Source organism: Salvelinus fontinalis, chromosome 23 (assembly GCF_029448725.1).
Source record: "Salvelinus fontinalis isolate EN_2023a chromosome 23, ASM2944872v1, whole genome shotgun sequence".
Lineage (NCBI taxonomy): Eukaryota > Metazoa > Chordata > Actinopteri > Salmoniformes > Salmonidae > Salvelinus > Salvelinus fontinalis.
In genome coordinates this window covers 8900475-8923896 of record NC_074687.1, presented here as the reverse complement: position 1 = coordinate 8923896, position 23422 = coordinate 8900475, and the positions used below count along the sequence as shown (strand labels likewise).

General features: G+C 42.9%; 1 protein-coding gene and 1 non-coding gene across 3 annotated transcripts in view; both read right to left on the bottom strand.

Annotated features, from left to right (window-relative positions):
- Positions 1-623: 623 nt before the first annotated feature.
- LOC129820823 (syntaxin-binding protein 5-like) overlaps positions 624-23422 on the bottom strand; it is a gene marked incomplete at its 3' end in the record, with an annotated part of 165381 nt that continues 142582 nt past the window's right edge. For both annotated transcript variants that reach the window (XM_055877812.1, XM_055877813.1), the window contains 10 exon segments: positions 624-775; positions 6485-6610; positions 6760-6911; positions 8868-9082; positions 12135-12175; positions 12392-12459; positions 12579-12726; positions 15177-15249; positions 15488-15648; positions 21700-21775. In XM_055877812.1, the coding sequence (XP_055733787.1) occupies positions 624-775; positions 6485-6610; positions 6760-6911; positions 8868-9082; positions 12135-12175; positions 12392-12459; positions 12579-12726; positions 15177-15249; positions 15488-15648; positions 21700-21775 (1212 nt within the window).
- On the bottom strand, positions 8023-8076 carry LOC129821627 (U7 small nuclear RNA). The gene has a single exon (XR_008754384.1). It is a non-coding gene; the product is annotated as a U7 small nuclear RNA (small nuclear RNA).

Below are 23422 nucleotides of genomic sequence, written 5' to 3'. Positions count from 1 at the left end.
AGAGGTTAGGAGAAGAGACAGAGAGGTTAGGAGAAGAGACAGAGGTTAGGAGAAGAGACAGAGGTTAGGAGAAGAGACAGAGACATTAGGAGAAGAGACAGAGACATTAGGAGAAGAGACAGAGAGGTTAGGAGAAGAGACAGAGAGGTTAGGAGAAGAGACAGAGGTTAGGAGAAGAGACAGAGGTTAGGAGAAGAGACAGAGACGTTAGGAGAAGAGACAGAGAGGTTAGGAGAAGAGACAGAGAGGTTAGGAGAAGAGACAGAGAGGTTAGGAGAAGAGACAGAGAGGTTAGGAGAAGAGACAGAGAGGTTAGGAGAAGAGACAGAGAGGTTAGGAGAAGAGACAGAGAGGTTAGGAGAAGAGACAGGAAAGAGAAAGAAAGGACATCTGAGATGAAATGGAGAGTGAGGTCATGATGGATACCAGAAAGATGAAAAGAAAATGGGAGAGGAGGGAGAGAGAGATGTAGAGAGAGGGAGAAATTGTTGATACAGTATGTCTATGTGTGTGAACATACCAGTACATGTGATTACTGTACGTTTCTGTGTACAGTATATGCATTTGTATGTGTGTGTGTGTGTGTGTCGTATGTGTGAGGAACACGGGGTGTGTTCCCCTACCTGAGGTGGACTGTCTGTTCTTGCGTGGGGAGCGTGTGAGACGTTGGAAAGGGTCAGCGGCGCCGTACAGGTCCAACGTGCTCACACGCCTCAGGATAGTCTTCTGAATGTAGTCCACCACCACCAGGCCATTGCTGCTCCCAAACGCTAGACTGACACACAGAAACACACACACACACACACAGAAACACACACACACACAGAAACACACACACACACACAGAAACGCACACACACACACAGAGACACACACACACAGAAACACACACACACAGAAACACACACACACAGAAACACACACACACACACAGAAACACACACACACACAGAAACACACACACAGAAACACACACACACAGAAACACACACACACACACACACAGAAACACCCACACACACACACACACACAGAAACACACAGAAACACACACACACACACACACACACACACACACAGAAACATACACACAGAAACACACACACAGAAACACACAGAAACACCCACAGAAACACCCACACAGAAACACACACACACACACACACACACACACACACACACACAGAAACACACACACACACAGAAACACACACACACACACACACACACACACAGAAACACCCACACAGAAACACACACACACACACACACAGAAACACCCACACAGAAACACACACACAGAAACACCCACAGACGGTAGAGAAAAGGGTGAGAGCAAGTCTAGTTAGTGTGAAATGAAACAGAATAACTGAAAAAACACGAGGTTCTACACCCATGTGCTGAAGAAGAGTTCCTAGCTAATGTAATGGCCATCTTAGTATATTTTTTATTTTTATTTTATTTAACCTTTATTTAACCAGGTAGGCAAATTGAGAACACGTTCTCATTTACAATTGCGACCTGGCCAAGATAAAGCAAAGCAGTTCGACACATACAACAACACATAGTTACACATGGAGTAAAAACAAACATATAGTCAATAATAATATATAGGACTGTACACTCTTGGGGGGGGGGGGGGGGTGCTATTTAGCACCTAAAAAGGAAATGTGGCTGTCCCCATAAGAGAATCCTTTGAATAACACCTGTTGGTTCCAGGTAGAACCCCAAAAGGGTTTTACATGGAATTGGACTGGTAAAAGCCTAATCAGTGAAATGGACTGGTAAAAGCCTAATCAGTGAAATGGACTGGTAAACCATCCCCCTTTGTATGATTTCCTGTATTGTGCATATAACAACCTGGTTCCTTTTGTATTACATACTGTAGGAACACATGTCATCACTTCAGTTCCAGGAAAAATACACTGCTAAAAAAATAAAGGGAACGCTTAAACAACACAATGTAACTCCAAGTCAATCACACTTCTGTGAAATCAAACTGTCCACTTAGGAAGCAACACTGATTGACAATAAATTTCACATGCTGTTGTGTAAATGGAATAGACAACAGGTGGAAATTATAGGCAATTAGCAAGACACCCCCAATAAAGGAGTGGTTCTGCAGGTGGTGACCACAGACCACTTCTCAGTTCCTATGCTTCCTGGCTGATGTTTTGGTCACTTTTGAATGCTGGCGGTGCTTTCACTCTAGCGGTAGCATAAGACGGAGTCTACAACCCACACAAGTGGCTCAGGTAGTGCAGCTCATCCAGGATGGCACATCAATGCGAGCTGTGGCAAAACGGTTTGCTGTGTCTGTCAGCGTAGTGTCCAGAGCATGGAGGCGCTACCAGGAGACAGGCCAGTACATCAGGAGACGTGGAGGATGCCGTAGGAGGGCAACAACCCAGCAGCAGGACCGCTACCTCCGCCTTTGTGCAAGGAGGAGCAGGAGGACAGCCAGAGCCCTGCAAAATGACCTCCAGCAGGCCACAAATGTGCATGTGTCTGCTCAAACGGTCAGAAACAGACTCCATGAGGGTGGTATGAGGGCCCGACGTCCACAGATGGGGGTTGTGCTTATAGCCCAACACCGTGCAGGACGTTTGGCATTTGCCAGAGAACACCAAGATTAGCAAATTCGCCACTGGCGCCCTGTGCTCTTCACAGATGAAGCAGGTTCACACTGAGCACATGTGGCAGACGTGACAGAGTCTGGAGACGCCGTGGAGAACGTTCTGCTGCCTGCAACATCCTCCAGCATGACCGGTTTGGCGGTGGGTCAGTCATGGTGTGGGGTGGCATTTCTTTGGGGGGCCGCACAGCCCTCCATGTGCTCACCAGAGGTAGCCTGACTGCCATTAGGTACCGAGATGAGATCCTCAGACCCCTTGTGAGACCATATACTGGTACGGTTGGCCCTGTGTTCCTCCTAATGCAAGACAATGCTAGACCTCATGTGGCTGGAGTGTGTAAGGAGTTCCTGCAAGAGGAAGGCATTGATGCTATGGACTGGCCCGCCCGTTCCCCAGACCTGAATCCAATTGAGCACATCTGGGACATCATGTCTCGCTCCATCCACCAACGCCACGTTGCACCACAGACTGTCCAGGAGTTGGCGGATGCTTTAATCCGGGTCTGGGAGGAGATCCCTCAGGAGACCATCCGCCACCTCATCAGGAGCATGCCCAGGTGTTGTAGGGAGGTCATACAGGCACGTGGAGGCCACTCACACTACTGAGCCTCATTTTGACTTGTTTTAAGGACATTACATCAAAGTTGGATCAGCCTGTAGTGTGGTTTTCCACTTTAATTTTGAGTGTGACTCCAAATCCAGACCTCCATGGGTTGATACATTTTATTTCCATTGATCATTTCTGTGTGATTTCTTTGTCAGCACATTCAACTATGTAAAGAAAAAAGTATTTAATAAGAATAGTTCATTCATTCAGATCTAGGATGTGTTATTTTAGTGTTCTCTTTATTTTTTTGAGCAGTGTATATTGATTCCAACGTCAACACTAGAATATCACTTTAGATTGTAGCTCAATATACGGCTTCTTTCATACTAAGTGGTACGCAGATGTGGAGACCTTGTAACATAACACCCAGTGTATGTGTGGGGGGGTGAAACCTACAGTACCCAATGCCTAGACAGTGTATGTGTGGGGGGGGTGAAACCTACAGTACCCAATGCCAAGACAGTGTATGTGTGGGGGGTGAAACCTACAGTACCCAATGCCTAGACAGTGTATGTGTGGGGGGGGTGAAACCTACAGTACCCAATGCCTAGACAGTGTATGTGTGGGGGGGGGTGAAACCTACAGTACCCAATGCTAAGACAGTGTATGTGTGGGGGGTGAAACCTACAGTACCCAATGCCAAGACAGTGTATGTGTGGGGGGGGTGAAACCTACAGTACCAAATGCTAAGACAGTGTATGTGTGGGGGGGGGGTGAAACCTACAGTACCCAATGCCAAGACAGTGTATGTGTGGGGGGGGTGAAAACCTACTGTACCCAATGCCTAGACAGTGTATGTGTGGGGGGTGAAACCTACAGTACCCAATGCCAAGACAGTGTATGTGTGGGGGGGTGAAACCTACAGTACCCAATGCCAAGACAGTGTATGTGTGTGGGGGGTGAAACCTACAGTACCCAATGCCAAGACAGTGTATGTGTGGGGGGGGTGAAACCTACAGTACCCAATGCCAAGACAGTGTATGTGTGTGGGGGGTGAAACCTACAGTACCCAATGCCAAGACAGTGTATGTGTGGGGGGGGGTGAAACCTACAGTACCCAATGCCAAGACAGTGTATGTGTGGGGGAGGGTGAAACCTACAGTACCCAATGCCAAGACAGTGTATGTGTGGGGGGGGGTGAAACCTACAGTACCCAATGCCAAGACAGTGTATGTGTGGGGGGGGGGTGAAACCTACAGTACCCAATGCCAAGACAGTGTATGTGTGGGGGGGGGTGAAACCTACAGTACCCAATGCCTATACAGTGCATGTGTGGGGGGGTGAAACCTACAGTACCCAATGCCAAGACAGTGTATGTGTGGGGGTGAAACCTACAGTACCCAATGCCAAGACAGTGTATGTGTGGGGGGGGGGGGGGGGTGAAACCTACAGTACCCAATGCCAAGACAGTGTATGTGTGGGGGGGTGTGAAACCTACAGTACCCAATGCCAAGACAGTGTATGTGTGGGGGGGGTGAAACCTACAGTACCCAATGCCTAGACAGTGTATGTGTGGGGGGGGTGAAACCTACAGTACCCAATGCCAAGACAGTGTATGTGGGGGGGTGAAACCTACAGTACCCAATGCCAAGACAGTGTATGTGTGGGGGGGGGTGAAACCTACAGTACCCAATGCCTATACAGTGTATGTGGGGGGGTGAAACCTACAGTACCCAATGCCAAGACAGTGTATGTGTGGGGGGGTGTGAAACCTACAGTACCCAATGCCTATACAGTGTATGTGTGGGGGGGTGAAACCTACAGTACCCAATGCTAAGACAGTGTATGTGTGGGGGGGGTGAAACCTACAGTACCCAATGCCAAGACAGTGTATGTGTGGGGGGGGGGGGGGGGTGAAACCAACAGTACCCAATGCTAAGACAGTGTATGTGTGGGGGTGAAACCTACAGTACCCAATGCCAAGACAGTGTATGTGTGGGGGTGAAACCTACAGTACCCAATGCCAAGACAGTTTACAGAACAAACTGAAGAGATGACTAAAAATCCACTTTAACATATGAATAGCTTCAGGGGATCTAGCTTAGTGACCTTTTCTGTGTCTTCCTCCAGCACTGTAGACTCTTTGTGTTATTTTATAAAAGCTGCCAATGTATCCGCTTTTTTCTACCATCTCTGGAAAACATACATTTGTTAATGGCCTTGAGGCTGTCTATTGATTAACTGTAGAGAAGCAGCCCAGCAGGCATCAACGTTTCTCTCCTCTGTCAAAACAGGCTCTTTTCCCAGCAAACCAGACACATTTTTTAAATCTTTTTTGAATCATGTTTCACTGATTACAGTTTCCTTCTGCTACGGTTAAATTATAGATGAGTGTTATGAAATATGTATTAGTGTATTTAGGCGTATGCTTTATTAAATTTATTAGAAAATAGCTGCTGGGATGATGAATAAAGAGACAGAGAGGGACTGAGACAGAAAGGGACAGAGGCAGAGAGGGACAGAGAGACATAGACTGAGAGGGACAGAGACAGAGAGGGACAGAGAGAGAGACATAGAGGGACAGAGAGAGAGAGACATAGAGGGACAGAGACAGAGAGGGACAGAGACAGATTACAAGGTAGCAGAGAGGGACAAAGTCAGAGACAGAGAGGGCAGAGAGAAGGTAGCAGAGAGGGACTGGACATAAAGACAGATGTAGATAGACATGGGAGGGAAATGAAAACATGATTGTGTGTGTTTGTGTGATATAGACAGAGAAAATAACTTTCCCGATTGGCGAAGATGTCTACGGCACTGCATTACAGACCCTGGTTCGTTCCTAGGCTGTGTCACAACCGGCCTTGATCGGGAGTCAAATAGGGTGTAAACAATTGGCACAAGATCGTCCGGGTTACGGTTTGGCCGGGGCGGTATGTCGTCATTGTAAATAAGAATTTGTTCTTAACGGACTTGCCTAGTTAAATAAAGGTTAAATAACAATTAAAATAAATAAATGAAAGAAAGAGGCAAGATGGAGAGATAGACAGGAACAAGAGAGGATGAGAGAAGAGGAGAGGAGAAGAGGAGAGGAAGAGGGGAGGGGAGGGGAGGGGAGGGGAGGGGAGGGGAGGGGAGAGGAGAGGAGAGGAGAGGAGAGGAGAGGAGAGGAGAGGAGAGGAGAGGAGAGGAGAGGAGAGAGTGTGTGAGTGGATAAACAGTGTGAGGGAGAGCTGGATGGTGTGAGTGTGGAAGTGAGAAGTAGAAAGGGTTTGGAGACACATAGAGAGCAAAGAGTCACTCACAGGCCATAGGCAGAGTTGATGTCCAGGCTGGTGATCTGCTGGGGGGGCTCTCTATCCACCCACTGCAGCTGAACCACCAACTCAGCCTGGTATCCCGGGGGCATCTGCACTGGACGACTCTTCACCCTGACATACAGAGAGGGATGGGGGGATAGAGGGGAAAGAGAGTTTGAAAGTTACTGTGAAAGGTGAAGGAGACTTTCGCCGATAACAATTTTACCATCACAGCGACACCTTGGAAGACCCTGTTGAGGTGTATGACAGAAGTGACTCACTTGAGGTAGTGGAGGCTGTCTTGTGAGCCGTTGCCGGGGCTACCGGGCATCTGGGAGGAGTGGGAACTGGTGTCCGAGAAACACGGGTTGTTCTCTGTCTCTGATGGGGAGATGACGTCCTCCGAATCAAACTGCGGACGCACTTCTAGTGACTGTCAATTAGATTAGATTATATTAGATGTATTATCCTGCCACAGGGGGAAAATTTGTTTGGTCATGTGCTTCAAAAGACAAAAGACAATACAATTCATAAATACTGTAGTAAAAAAAGAGTAGAATATACTATAGTAATTACTGTAGTGTTTTGCAGATTATGGTATACTGCAGTATTTACTCTAGTGTTTTTTCAGACTGCAGTATTCTGTAGTATTTACTGTAGTGTTTTGCAGACTATAGTATACCGTAGTATTTACTATAGTGTTTCTGGGGATATTACTGTAGTATTTGCTGTAGTGTTTCTGGGGACATTACTGTCGTATTCACTGTAGTGTTTCTGGGGACATTACTGTAGTATTTACGGTAGTGTTTCTGAGGGCATTACTGTAGTATTTACGGTAGTGCTTCTGAGGGCATTACTGTAGTATTTACGGTAGTGTTTCTGGGGACATTACTGTAGTATTTACTATAGTGTTTCTGAGGGCATTACTGTAGTATTTACTGTAGTGTTTCTGGGGACATTACTGTAGTATTTACGGTAGTGTTTCTGGGGACATTACTGTAGTATTTGCTGTAGTGTTTCTGGGGACATTACTGTAGTATTTACGGTAGTGTTTCTGGGGACATTACTGTAGTATTTACGGTAGTGTTTCTGGGGACATTACTGTAGTATTTACTGTAGTGTTTCTGGGGACATTACTGTAGTATTTACTATAGTGTTTCTGAGGGCATTACTGTAGTATTTACTGTAGTGTTTCTGGGGACATTACTGTAGTATTTACGGTAGTGTTTCTGGGGACATTACTGTAGTATTTGCTGTAGTGTTTCTGGGGACATTACTGTAGTATTTACTGTAGTGTTTCTGGGGACATTACTGTAGTATTTAATGTAGTGTTTCTGGGGACATTATTGTAGTATTTACTGTAGTGTTTCTGGGGACATTACTGTAGTATTTAATGTAGTGTTTCTGGGGACATTACTGTATTATTTACTGTGGTGTTTCTGGGGACATTACTGTAGTATTTACGGTAGTGTTTCTGGGGACATTACTGTAGTTTTTACTTAAGTGTTTTAATTTATTATTTTGACATTGAAGTGTGGGGGGGGGGGGGCTTTCTCTTTGAGAAAACCTACTGGACAAGATGCTAAAAGAGCACATTTTCCATAACCTGGAAATGAGTTCTGAGCTTCTGCTCTTTTCTATAGGAACAAAATGTATTGTCTATACTTGTCATGTAGGTTTCTCACTTACGGGTGGCACAAATTGGGATATTGGGGAGTGGAAGGGGCAGGGTATATGCAAATTAGAGTACTGTAGTACTACCTATAATTAAAAACGTGTGCGGATTACTGTAGTATTTACTACAGAATTTTTGTGTGGATAATACTGTAGTATTTACTATTATACAGTATACTACAACATGTTATAGTAAGTACTATCCATGATCGAGGGATACTACATTGTGTAGTATAGCATTATATATTATACTACAGCGTAGTACAGAATTATATAGTAAGTACTGTAGTATTAAATAGTAAACTGTATTATTTGTTAAATGTGGGTAGGCTACATATTTACTTGTTACTGTTATCTCTTATTCTTATCTGTATTTTTTTTAAACTGCATTATTAGTTAGGGGCTCGTAAGTAAGCATTTCACTGTAAGGTCTACACCTGTTGTATTCGGCGCATGTGGCAAATACAATTTAATTTGATTGATTTGATTTACAGTGAAAGTATTTACAGTGAAACACACACACACACACACACACACACACACACACACACTATACATACAAAGATCAGCTGTGACTGCACATACAAACACACACCGTGTCATTCACAACAAGCACACCCCATTCAACAAGTAAACCAATCATCAATTATTGAATAAGTTGAAGCAGCGGTACTGACTGGGGAAGCGGGCTAGGAAACATCTCTCATCCACTCACCACTATCTCTGTGTTGGCGTCGTGTTTGCTGAAGCGGTAGAGGATGACGTGGGCAGAGATGCCCACCACACAGAAGAGACGGCTCTGCGGGCACCAGCTGACCATCTGAATGGCGTAAGGGTCCTCCTCTACCGGCTCGACTGCCCGGCCTTCACCCGCATCGGGGTTCTCAAACACCTTAGACGTCTTCAGCTTGTACAGCATCTGGAGAGTAACTGGACACACAAAGAGTCTAGTTTATACATGCATGCATTGAGTTCTTATGTAATTAGAATCAGTGTTCTTGATAAGAATTAGAGTAGTGTTAGTATTGTTGATAATATAGTAGTGTTGAGTATTGTTGATAATATAGTAGTGTTCCGTATTGTTGATAATAGAATAGTGTTCAGTATTGTTGATAGAGTAGTGTTGAGTATTGTTGATAATATAGTAGTGTTGAGTATTGTTGATAATATAGTAGTGTTGAGTATTGTTGATAATAGAATAGTGTTCAGTATTGTTGATAGAGTAGTGTTGAGTATTGTTGATAATATAATAGTGTTGAATATTGTTGATAATAGAATAGTGTTCAGTATTGTTGATAATAGAATAGTGTTCAGTATTGTTGATAATAGAATAGTGTTCAGTATTGTTGATAATAGAGTAGTGTTGAGTATTGTTGATAATATAGTATTGTTGAGTATTGTTGATAATAGAGTAGTGTTGAGTATTGTTGATAATATAGTAGTGTTGAATATTGTTGATAATATAGTAGTGTTGAGTATTGTTGATAATAGAATAGTGTTCCGTATTGTTGATAATATAGTAGTGTTGAGTATTGTTGATAATAGAATAGTGTTCAGTATTGTTGATAGAGTAGTGTTGAGTATTGTTGATAATATAGTAGTGTTGAATATTGTTGATAATAGAATAGTGTTCAGTATTGTTGATAATATAGTAGTGTTCCGTATTGTTGATAATATAGCAGGGTCAGTATTTCAGATAATATAGTGGTGCTAGTATTGTTGAGCATTGCTAAAACTATAGTATTGTTGAGTAATGTTGATACTTTAGTAGTGTTAGCATTGTTGCTAATAGAGTCACGTTAGTATTGCTGAGCATTGTTGGTACCATAGTATTGTTGAGTATTGTTGATACCATAGTATTGTTGCCATTGTTGAAACTACAGTATTGTTGACATTGTTGATAATAGGGCTGTGTTAGTATTGTTGAGCATTGTTGATACCATGGTAGTGTTGAGCATTGTTGCTAATAGAGCTGTGTAAGCATTGTTGATACCATAGCATTGTTGAGTATTGTTGGTACTATAGTATTGTTGAGCATTGTTGATACTATAGTATTGTTGCGCAATGTTGATACTATAGTATTGTTGAGCCCTGTTGATAATAGAGTTGTGATAGTATTGTCGATACTATAGTATTGATGGTACTATAGTATTGTTCGGTATAGCTGATAACACATTACCGTTAGTATTGTTGAGTGGTGCTGATACTATATTGGTGTTAGCATGGTTGACCATTGTTAGCACTATAGCGGCGGTAGTATTGTCGAGTATTGCCGATAACATAGTAGTGGCAGTATTGTTGAACATTGTTGATACTGTAGTGTTACTAGTATTGCCGATTATCGCCGGTACCATAGTAGTGTTAGTATTGTCGAGTATTGCCGATAACATAGTAGTGGCAGTATTGTTGAACATTGTTGATACTGTAGTGTTACTAGTATGGCCGATTATCGTCGGCCATACTACAGCAGCGCCAGTATTGTCGAGTATTGCCGATAATATAGCGACGCTAGTCTTGCCGAGCACTGTTGATGACATAGTATTGTTGAACATTGTTGACACTTTAGCAGTGGTGGTATTGTTAAGTATTGTTGATAATATACCAGTTGTAGTAGTGTCATTGATATAGTATTGTTAGTATCGCCGAGTATTGTTGATAATATAGTAGTGTTAGCGTTGTTGATAATAGAGTTGTGATAGTATTGTTGAACATTGTTGACACTATAGTAACGACGGGGTTGGCAAGTATTGTTGCTGATACAGCAGTGCTAATACTGTTGATAATATACCAGTTGGAGTATTGTCGATAATATACCAGTTGGAGTATTGTCGATAATATACCAGTTGGAGTATTGTCGATAATATACCAGTTGGAGTATTGTCGATAATATACCAGTTGGAGTATTGTCGATAATATACCAGTTGGAGTATTGTTGATAATATACCAGTTGGAGTATTGTTGATAATATAGTAGTGTTAGTAGTGCCGAGTATTGTCGATAATATATCATTGTTTATTATTGATGATAATATAGTAGTGTTAGCATTGTTTCGTGTTGTTGCTAGCATATCAGTGATAGTATTGGTGACACTATAGTATCGCTAGTATTGTTGAGTATTGTTGATAATATAGTAGTGATGGTATTGATGATAAAAGAGTGGTGCTAGTATTGTTGATAACACATTATTGTTAAGTAGCGGTGGTAATATAGTGCGTTAGTATTAATGTGTATAGTTGATAGCATAATAGTGCTATTATTGTTGATACCACATTGGTGCTGGTATTGTTGAGTATTGTTGATAATATGCCGGTGGCAGTATTGTTTATGGTGGAGTGGTGTTAGTAGTGTTGAGTATTGTTGATAATATAGTAGTGTTAGCATTGTTTATAGTAGAGTGGTGTTAGTATTGTCGAACACTGTTGATACTATAGCAATGGTGGCATTGCCGAGTATGGTCGCTAATATAGCAGGGCTAGTATTGTTGAGTATCGATGATAATATAATGTTGTTAGTATTGTTGGATATTGTTGATACTAGAGTTGTGTCTGTAGTGTCGATAATGTAACAGTGTTAGTATTGGCGATGGCATAGTGGTGCTAGTATTGCTGGGCATTGTTGATAATATAGTATTGGCGAGTATAGTAGATACTATAGCATTGTTGAGAATTGATGATGATATGGTATTGTTGGTATTGTTGGGTATTGTCGATGATATGGTATTGTTGAGTATTGTTTATACTATAGTGGTGCTGGTAGTGTTGATAATATGGAAGTGGTAGTATTATTGATACTATGGTCGTGCTAGTATGGTTTCTCATACAGTAGTGTGAGTATTGCAGATGATAGAGTAGAGCTAGTATTGGCGAGCATCGTCGATACAGTAGTATTGTCGAGTATTGTTGCGTATTGTTGGTAATATAGTAGTGGTAGTATTGTTAGTATTGTAACATAAGAAAGGGAGGGAGAGAGTGAGTGAACTTACTAGCAGAGGCGTCCCAAAACTTTACTGTTCCGTCTGCGTGTCTGCATAAAGAATAAAAGACAGGGTGAAAGGTCAAGAGAACAGTCCGTGTCCAAAACTGAATGAGACTCACTCTACTGATTTTATCAACAACAAACACAAGGGGAGCAGAGGAAAACTTTATTACTTCCTGTCTGAATGAATAGAACCAGCCGCTGTGTGTTAGTTCACACACTTTGACAACAAAGTCTCCAACAGTACGGCACCCACTGACTCACCCTGTGACGATTACCTCTGGGTAGGTCTGTGAGCCTAATGTCCACGTACCGCCACTCACTGGCCACTCCTGTCAGGAATAAGACAGTTGGTCATGGACTGAAAAGTTCCCGAACGGAATTTAGTTTTTTTGTTGTTGTTTGCTTTAGTTTTACTTTGTCATTGTCTGACCTATGACCTGTAGCGTACCTTGTGGCTGTAGCCAGTCTTCTTCTGCTTGGCTCCTACGGAGTAGAGGACTGGGATGATGTCCGGGGGACACTCGGCGAAGTAGGCCGTACAGGTGACAGGAGACTCGTGGATATCCATGGGGTATGGGTTCTCAAAGATGGGGAAACTGCAAAGGGAGATGGGAAAGACAAGTTGTAAAATGTGCATGTCGAGTTCTCACAGGGAAATACGTGTGTGTGTGTGTGTGTGTGTGTGTGTGTGTGTGTGTGTGTGTGTGTGTGTGTGTGTGTGTGTGTGTGTGTGTGTGCGTGCGTGCGTGCGTGCGTGCGTGCGTGCGTGCGTGCGTGCGTGCGTGCGTGCGTGCGTGCGTGCGTGCGTGCGTGCGTGCGTGCGTGCGTGCGTGCGTGCGTGCGTGCGTGCGTGCGTGCGTGCGTGTGTGTGACTGCTACAGAACGTTAACACCAACATTTTTTTAAATGACAAATAAGCAAAAAGTCCAATATGCTCTAACTGTGAGTAGCGTAGTTTGTGGATACCTAATGGGCATCTGATGGATATTTCAACACTTTGGTGGTAGCAGAGCAAAACAGCACCCAAGACAACACTTCAATTCTTCCCAGCAGCTAATTGACAAAGCACGATTCCATATCAACGTGGTAATTACTATGTAAACACAGTGTCATAAACTACAGAGGAATAGTTTAGATCTTCATGCCTTTTCTTCATCTCTCTCAATTCAGAGAGTGTTGATGTGTAATCTGCAGAGTGTTGATGTGTAATCTGAAGAGTGTTTATGTGTAATCTGTAGAGTGTTGATGTGTAATCTGCAGAGTGTTGATGTGTAATCTGCAGAGTGTTGATGTGTAATCTGAAGAGTGTTGATGTGTAATCTGCAGAGTGTTTATGTGTAATCTGAAGAGTGTTTATGTGTAATCTGTAGAGTGTTGATGTGTAATCTGCAGAGTGTTGATGTGTAATCTGCAGAGTGTTGATGTGTAATCTGAAGAGTGTTGATGTGTAATCTGCAGAGTGTTGATGTGTAATCTGCAGAGTGTTGATGTGTAATCTGCAGAGTGTTGATGTGTAATCTGCAGAGTGTTGATGTGTAATCTGAAGAGTGTTGATGTGTAATCTGCAGAGTGTTGATGTGTAATCTGCAGAGTGTTGATGTGTAATCTGCAGAGTGTTGATGTGTAATCTGCAGAGTGTTGATATGTAATATGTTGTAGTTGTGATGTGGTAGGATGCTGTCTGGGACTATTATAGTTTATGTGGTAGGATGCTGTCTGGGACTATTATACTTGTGATGTGGCAGGATGCTGTCTGGGACATTATAGTTTGATGTGGTGGGATGCTGTTTAGGACTATTGTAGTTGTAGTTGTGATGTGGTAGGATGCTGTCTGGGACTATTATAGTTTATGTGATAGGATGCTGTCTGGGACTATTATAGTTTTATGTGGTAGGATGCTGTCTGGGACTATTATAGTTTATGTGATAGGATGCTGTCTGGGACTATTATAGTTGTGATGTGGTAGGATGCTGTCTGGGACTATTATAGTTTAGTGTGGTGGGATGCTGTCTGGGACTATTATAGTTGTGATGTGGTGGGATGCTGTCTGACACTATTATAGTTGTATGTGGTAGGATGCTGTCTGGGACTATTATAGTTGTGATGTGGTAGGATGCTGCCTGGGACTATTATAGTTGTATGTGGTAGGATGCTGTCTGGGACTATTATAGTTGTGATGTGGTAGGATGCTGCCTGGTACTATTATATCGTTATGTGGTAGGATGCTGTCTGGGACTATTATAGTTTATGTGGTAGGATGCTGTCTGGGACTATTATAGTTGTGATGTGGTAGGATGCTGCCTGGGACTATTATAGTTGTATGTGGTAGGATGCTGTCTGGGACTATTATAGTTTGATGTGGTAGGATGCTGTCTGGGACTATTATAGTTGTGATGTGGTAGGATGCTGTCTTGGACTATTATAGTTGTGATGTGATAGGATGCTGTCTGGGACTATTATAGTTTTATGTGGTGGGATGCTGTCTGGGACTTTTATAGCTTTATGTGGTAGGATGCTGCCTGGGACTATTATATCGTTATGTGGTAGGATGCTGTCTGGGACTATTATAGTTTTGATGTGGTAGGATGCTGTCTGGGACTATTATAGATTTAAGTGGTGGGATGCTGTCTGGGACTGTTATAGTTTTATGTGGTAGGATGCTGTCTGGGATTATTATAGCTTTAAGTGGTGGGATGCTGTCTGGGACTATTATAGCTTTATGTGGTGGGATGCTGTCTGGGACTATTATAGTTGTATGTGGTGGGATGCTGTCTGGGACTATTATAGTTGTATGTGGTGGGATGCTGTCTGGGACTATTATAGTTGTATGTGTGATGTGTTGATAGAGGAGAGCTCTTCCCCCTGGCGATTTTCTAACATTTGGCCTGACGGTGACACCTAGACAGCTGTGAGAAGATGGAGTCACATCCAGTCACATCAGGAGGCGACAGCCTGGTTCCCTCTGGACCACAGCAGGAGACTGTGCGTGCGTGTGTGCGTGCATGTGCACGTGCACGTGCGTGTGTGTGTGTGTGTGTCAACCTACTTGCTCTGTGTCAGATCAACCATGATGAAGTCTTTTTCTAGGAGCAGCACCACTGCATAGGGATCCTGGATCTCTGTAGACAGTAACACAGAGAACAAATACATTAACTACACAAGAAGGAACATTAAATATACTGTGATGTTTCTATATCTCCACGGAATAACATGAAATATACTGTATGTTGATAAATCTCCAGAGTAACATATGTTTGTATTTGATGTAGGGAGGGAGGGAAAGAGAGCGAGAGAGAGAAAGAGAGATTTTACTTAATCCTTCAAACCCCAGGTAATGACTATTGCCCCTCAACTCACCGTTGGAGTATGGGGTGTCACAGAGCACCAGGAACTCTACGATAGGGTGGTCCATCTCCAGCACCGTGATGGCCTTGCCATGCATGATGGTCAGGGTGGGTCTCCGTCCCCCAGCCTTGTCATACGACAGACCCCCAGAGAAAATGACGTAGGGCTCACTGCTGTGGAAACAGAGAAGATGCTTGAGGGCTCACTGCTGTGGAAACAGAGGAGATGCTTGAGGGCTCACTGCTGTGGAAACAGAGGAGATGCTTGAGGGCTCACTGCTGTGGAAACAGAGGAGATGCTGTCTGTTGTCACTGAGATGCTGTCTGATGTCACTGTCCCAATCTAAAGTGTCTGTCCCTGTCCCAGTCTAAAGTGTCTGTCTCTGTCCCAGTCTAAAGTGGGTGTCACTGTCCCAGTCTAAAGTGTCTGTCTCTGTCCCAGTCTAAAGTGGGTGTCACTGTCCCAGTCTAAAGTGGGTGTCTCTGTCCCAGTCTAAAGTGGGTGTCTCTGTCCCAGTCTAAAGTGGGTGTCTCTGTCCCAGTCTAAAGTGGGTGTCTCTGTCCCAGTCTAAAGTGTCTGTCTCTGTCCCAGTACTTGACTCACATTGGCTTCATTTGCTTTTCTATACAGTTGAAGTCATTAAAACTTTTTTTTTCAACCACTCCACACATTTCTTGTTAACAAACTATAGTTTTGGCAAGTCGGTTAGGACATCTACTTCGTGCATGACACAAGTAATTTTTCCAACAATTGTTTACAGGCAGATTATTTCACTTATAATTCACTGTATCACCATTCCAGTTGGTCAGAAGTTTACATACACTAAGTTGACTGTGCCTTTAAACAGCTTGGAAAATTCCAGAAAATTAGGTCATGGCTTTAGAAGCTTCTGATAGGCTAATTGACATCATTTGAGTCAATTGAAGGTGTACTCGGGATGTATTTCAAGACCTACCTTCAAACTCAGTGCCTCTTTGCTTGACATCATGGGAAAATCAAAGTAAATCAGCCAAGACCTCAGAATAAAAATTGTAGACCTCCACAAGTTTGGTTCATCCTTGGGAGCAATTTCCAAACGCCTGAAGGTACCACGTTCATCTGAACAAACAATAGTACGCAAGTATAAACACCATGGGACCACGTAGCCGTCGTACCGCTCAGGAAGGAGACGCATTCTGTCTCCTAGAGATGAACATACATTGGTGCGAAACGTGCAAATCAATCCCAGAACAACAGCAAAAGACCTTGTGAAGATGCTGGAGGCAACAGGTACAAAAGTATCTATATCCACAGAAAAACTGAGTCCTGTATCGACGTAACCTGAAAGGTCACTCAGCAAGGGAGATGCCACTGCTCCAAAACCTCCATTAAAAAGCCAGACTACGATTTGCAACTGCACTTGGGGACAAAGATCGTACTTTTTGGAGAAGTGTCCTCTGCTCTGATTAAACAAAAATTGAACTGTGTGGCCATAATAACCATCATTATGTTTGGAAGAAAAATGGGGAGGCTTGCAAGCCGAAGAACACCATCCTAACCGTGAAGCACGGGGGTGGCAGCATCATGTTGTTGGGGTGCTTTGCTGCAGGAGGGACTGGTGCACTTCACAAAATAGATGGCATCATGAGAAAATGATGTGGATATATTGAAGCAACATCTCAAGACATCAGTCAGGAAGTTAAAGCTTGGTCGCAAATGGGTCTTCCAAATGGACAATGACCCCAAGCATACTTCTAACATTGTGGCAAAATGGCTTAATGACAACAATGTCAAGGTATTAGAGTGGCCATCGCAAAGCCCTTACCTCAATCCTATAGAAAATGTGTGGGCAGAACTGAAAAATAGTGTGGATGGATGCCTACAAACCTGACTCAGTTACACCAGCTCTGTCAGGAGAAATGGGCCAAAATTCACCCAACTTATTGTGGGAAGCTTGTGGAAGGCTATCTGAAACATTTTAACCCAAGTTAAACAATTTCAGGGCAATGCTACAAAATACTAATTAAGTGTATGTAAACTTCTGACCCACTGGGAATGTGATGAAAGAAATAAAAGCTGAAGTAAATCATTCTCTCTACTATTATTCTGACATTTCACATTCTTAAAATAAAGTGGTGATCCTAACTGACCTAAGACAGGGAATTTTTACTAGGATTAAATGTCAGGAAGTGTGAAAAACGGAGTTTAAATATATTTGGCTACGGTGTATGTAAAACTTCTGACTTCAACTGTATGTTTATTTCTAAATCGAACATCACATAACTAGAACTACATGCCTCAATTGTAATCCACAAGCCATTAAAGGAGGGGATAGGACAAGATTACAGGGAACAAGCATTCATTCCCAACAGACTACAAAGATCCTGAATCAGATAGGAAGTTCAGAGGCTCAACCTCTCAATCTCGTGTGTGGAGATATGAAACGCTTTTAAAAGTCTCCCTGTACTGTTAATTGTCTTTTGTTGTGATATAAAGCCTGCAGATGGATGAGTCAGACCTATCTGGAGCATGTTCATACTGAGTTTCACTTCAGAAGCACATCAAAATAGTTTTGGGCAAATACAAACATTGAGAACCTAACAAATGAATGTGCAGTACACGAGGACTGCTTTTGACTTTAATTTGTTTGGTGTAATATCAAAGAGAACTTCTCTGTATTTGAGGGTGAATGGAAAAGAGGGCAACATTTTTTATCTATTCACTTCCTAGAAAATGGGTTATGACTGATGTATTTCCGCTAGCGGGACAACTTCTGGTGAAACTGGAGGGCGCACAATTCAAATAAATAATCATAAAGATTATGGATATTAAACATTTAGGTACATACAAGTGTCTTATACCGGTTGAAAGCTTAAATTCTTGTTAATCTAACTGCACTGTCCGATTTACAGTAGCTATTACAGTGAAAAAATACCATTCTATTGTTTGAGGACGGCGCCCCACTTCAAAATATTGTTCCACCGGCACATGTTTCATAAATTTACAAATAGCGATTAAATATCCACTTACTTTTTGAAAATCTTCTTCTGATTTGTCATCCAAAGCGTCCTAGCTAGAACATGTAGTGTCGTTTTGTTAGATAAATGCCTTCTTTATATCCCAAAAAGTCTCTTTAGTTGGCACCATCGATTTGAGTAATCCACTCGTTCAACATGCAAAGAAAGGAATCCGGAAATCTATTAGATGCTTCTGGTTTACCTGTTAGAGTCTCCTGGTTTATCTGTTAGAGGCTTCTGGTTTACCTGTTAGAGTCTCCTGGTTTATCTGTTAGAGTCTCATAGTTTACCTGTTAGAGTCTCCTGGTTTATCTGTTAGAGGCTTCTGGTTTACCTGTTAGAGTCTCATAGTTTATCTGTTAGAGGCTTCTGGTTTACCTGTTAGAGTCTCATAGTTTACCTGTTAGAGTCTCATAGTTTACCTGTTAGAGTCTCATAGTTTACCTGTTAGAGGCTTCTGGTTTACCTGTTAGAGTCTCATAGTTTATCTGTTAGAGGCTTCTGGTTTACCTGTTAGAGTCTCACAGTTTACCTGTTAGAGTCTCCTGGTTTACCTGTTAGAGGCTCATGGTTTACCTGTTAGAGTCTCCTGGTTTACCTGTTAGAGGCTTCTGGTTTACCTGTTAGCGTCTCCTGGTTTACCTGTTAGAGTCTCCTGGTTTACCTGTTAGAGGCTCCTGGTTTACCTGTTAGAGTCTCCTGGTTTACCTGTTAGAGTCTCCTGGTTTACCTGTTAGAGTCTCCTGGTTTTCCTGTTAGAGTCTCCTGGTTTACCTGTTAGAGGCTCCTGGTTTACCTGTTAGAGTCTCCTGGTTTACCTGTTAGAGGCTTCTGGTTTTCCTGTTAGAGTCTCCTGGTTTACCTGTTAGAGGCTCCTGGTTTACCTGTTAGAGTCTCCTGGTTTACCTGTTAGAGGCTTCTGGTTTTCCTGTTAGAGGCTTCTGGTTTACCTGTTAGAGTCTCATAGTTTGCCTGTTATAGTCTCCTGGTTTACCTGTTAGAGGCTCTGGTTTACCTGTTAGAGTCTCATAGTTTACCTGTTAGAGTCTCATAGTTTACCTGTTAGAGTCTCATAGTTTACCAGTTAGAGTCTCCTGGTTTACCTGTTAGAGTCTCATAGTTTACCTGTTAGAGGCTCTGGTTTACCTGTTAGAGGCTCTGGTTTACCTGTTAGAGTCTCATGGTTTACCTGTTATAGTCTCCTGGTTTACCTGTTAGAGGCTTCTGGTTTACCTGTTAGAGGCTTCTGGTTTACCTGTTAGAGGCTCCTGGTTTACCTGTTAGAGGCTCTGGTTTACCTGTTATAGTCTCCTGGTTTACCTGTTAGAGTCTCCTGGTTTACCTGTTAGAGTCTCCTGGTTTACCTGTTAGAGGCTCTGGTTTACCTGTTATAGTCTCATAGTTTACCTGTTAGAGTCTCCTGGTTTACCTGTTAGAGGCTTCTGGTTTACCTGTTAGAGTCTCATAGTTTACCTGTTAGAGTCTCATAGTTTGCCTGTTATAGTCTCCTGGTTTACCTGTTAGAGTCTCCTGGTTTTCCTGTTAGAGGCTTCTTGTTTACATTTTAGAGGCTTCTGGTTTACCTGTTAGAGGCTCATGGTTTACCTGTTAGAGTCTCCTGGTTTACCTGTTATAGTCTCCTGGTTTACCTGTTAGAGTCTCCTGGTTTACCTGTTATAGTCTCCTGGTTTACCTGTTATAGTCTCCTGGTTTACCTGTTAGAGACTCATAGTTTACCTGTTATAGTCTCCTGGTTTACCTGTTATAGTCTCCTGGTTTACCTGTTAGAGTCTCCTGGTTTACCTGTTAGAGACTCATGGTTTACCTGTTAGAGACTCATGGTTTACCTGTTAGAGTCTCATAGTTTACCTGTTAGAGTCTCATAGTTTACCTGTTAGAGTCTCATAGTTTACCTGTTAGAGTCTCATAGTTTACCTGTTAGAGTCTCCTGGTTTACCTGTTAGAGGCTCTGGTTTACCTGTTAGTGTCTCTGGTTTACCTGTTAGAGTCTCCTGGTTTACCTGTTAGAGGCTCTGGTTTACCTGTTAGAGGCTCTGGTTTACCTGTTAGAGTCTCCTGGTTTACCTGTTATAGTCTCCTGGTTTACCTGTTAGAGTCTCCTGGTTTACCTGTTAGAGTCTCCTGGTTTACCTGTTAGAGGCTTCTGGTTTACCTGTTAGAGGCTCTGGTTTACCTGTTAGAGTCTCATAGTTTACCTGTTAGAGTCTCCTGGTTTATCTGTTAGAGTCTCCTGGTTTACCTGTTAGAGGCTTCTGGTTTACCTGTTAGAGGCTCCTGGTTTACCTGTTAGAGTCTCATAGTTTACCTGTTATAGTCTCCTAGTTTACCTGTTATAGTCTCCTGGTTTACCTGTTATAGTCTCCTGGTTTACCTGTTAGAGTCTTCTGGTTTACCTGTTAGAGTCTCCTGGTTTTCCTGTTAGAGGCTTCTTGTTTACATTTTAGAGGCTTCTGGTTTACCTGTTAGAGGCTTCTGGTTTACCTGTTATAGTCTCCTGGTTTACCTGTTAGAGTCTCCTGGTTTACCTGTTATAGTCTCCTGGTTTACCTGTTATAGTCTCCTGGTTTACCTGTTAGAGACTCATAGTTTACCTGTTATAGTCTCCTGGTTTACCTGTTATAGTCTCCTGGTTTACCTGTTAGAGTCTCCTGGTTTACCTGTTAGAGGCTTCTGGTTTTCCTGTTAGAGTCTCCTGGTTTACCTGTTAGAGTCTCCTGGTTTACCTGTTATAGTCTCCTGGTTTACCTGTTAGAGTCTCCTGGTTTACCTGTTATAGTCTCCTGGTTTACCTGTTAGAGTCTCGTGGTTTACCTGTTAGAGTCTCCTGGTTTACCTGTTAGAGTCTCCTGGTTTTCCTGTTAGAGGCTTCTTGTTTACATTTTAGAGACTTCTGGTTTACCTGTTAGAGGCTTCTGGTTTACCTGTTAGAGGCTCATGGTTAACCTGTTATAGTCTCCTGGTTTACCTGTTATAGTCTCCTGGTTTACCTGTTATAGTCTCCTGGTTTACCTGTTATAGTCTCCTGGTTTACCTGTTATAGTCTCCTGGTTTACCTGTTATAGTCTCCTGGTTTACCTGTTATAGTCTCCTGGTTTACCTGTTATAGTCTCCTGGTTTACCTGTTATAGTCTCCTGGTTTACCTGTTATAGTCTCCTGGTTTACCTGTTAGAGACTCATAGTTTACCTGTTATAGTATTCTGGTTTACCTGTTTCTGGAGGTCTTGTATTCCACCTTGAGGATGGGCTTACACGACTCCTTCCTCCCTTCCTTCAGTATCTTCCCTGGGGGAGACGAAAAAAAGGGAACATCTCAAACAGTGGACTATCCCTTTAAATGTTTACCGTTTTTATACTTTGATGATAAGAGTTATTAGAATCTCTCAGAGTTTTTCAAATCACTGTCATCACCTGACAATTCTAAACTGATCAAACTGTAATGGAATGTAGTAATACAGTAGAACAACCTCTGTGTGAGTTTGCTTCACATTTAGTCTCTTTTCCTCATCAAAGCATCTGTTTCTATCTAATTCCTATGCTAACTGTGATTAACAAGCTGGGGAGTGGAGGGAAGTAGAATAGAACACGTTGAATAATGTGACGGCGGTGGGCGACCATAGATGTAAGCCAGCAGCATACCACCCTGCATACCACTGCTGGCTTGCTTCTGAAGCTAAGCAGGGTTGGTCCTGGTCAGTCCCTGGATGGGAGACCAGATGCTGCTGGAAGTGGTGTTGGAGGGCCAGTAGGAGGCACTCTTTCCTCTGGTCTAAAAAATATCCCAAAGCCCCAGGGCAGTAATTGGGGACACTGCCCTGTGTAGGGTGCCGTCTTTCGGATGGGACGTTAAACGGGTGTCCTGACTCTCTGAGGTCACTAAAAGATCCCATGGCACTTATCGTAAGAGTAGGGGTGTTAACCCCGGTGTCCTGGCTAAATTCCCAATCTGGCCCTCAAACCATCATGGTCACCTAATAATCCCCAGTTTACAATTGGCTCATTCATCCCCCTCCTCTCCCCTGTAACTATTCCCCAGGTTGTTGCTGCAAATGAGAACGTGTTCTCAGTCAACTTACACAACTGACACTTAAAATAACGTGCCATAGAATTCTGCGACCGCCTGCAAGATGTGCTGTAGTACGCCGCAACTTGTAAAGGAAGAACCACTGTAAGGCAGAATATCTCCCTCTGGGATCTGACCTGGCATATCGTCCAGGATCCTGGGTTCATCTCTTACGCTATTCATGACAAAACATCCTTCTCAAAATGCAGTGTAAACAGCTAATAAGCCCACATATGAGAGCGAAAATACAACCTCAAGTCATAATAATCTACATAGAGCAGAGCAGAGTGGAACCAGAACAGAGCAGAGCAGAGAAGATTAGAACATAGTAGAACAGAACAGAGCAGACACAGAGCACAACAGACTAGAACAGAGCAGAACACAGGGCAGAACAGAGCAGAATAGAACGTAGCAGAGTAGAACAGGGTCAAAGTAGAATGTCTCTTGCTGAGGTGAAAGAAGAATCTCTCGCTTTCTCTCTGACCTGCCTAGTCAAATAAGTAAAACAATTTAAAATGTAAAAAATAATTGCCCACTGCTCCAGTCCTATTAGCCCACTGTTCCAGTTTTATTAGCCCACTGCTCCAGTTTTATTAGCCCACTGCTCCAGTCCTATTAGCCCACTGCTCCAATCCTATTAGTCCACTGTTCAAGTTCTATTAGCCCACTGCTCCAGTTCTATTAGCCCACTGGTCCAGTTCTATTAGCCCACTGTTCCAGTTCTAATAGCCCACTGATCCAGTTCTATTAGCCCACTGCTCCAGTTCTATTAGCCCACTGCTCCAGTCCTATTAGCCCACTGCTCCAGTCCTATTAGCCCACTGCTCCAGTTCTATTAGCCCACTGCTCCAGTTCTATTAGCCCACTGC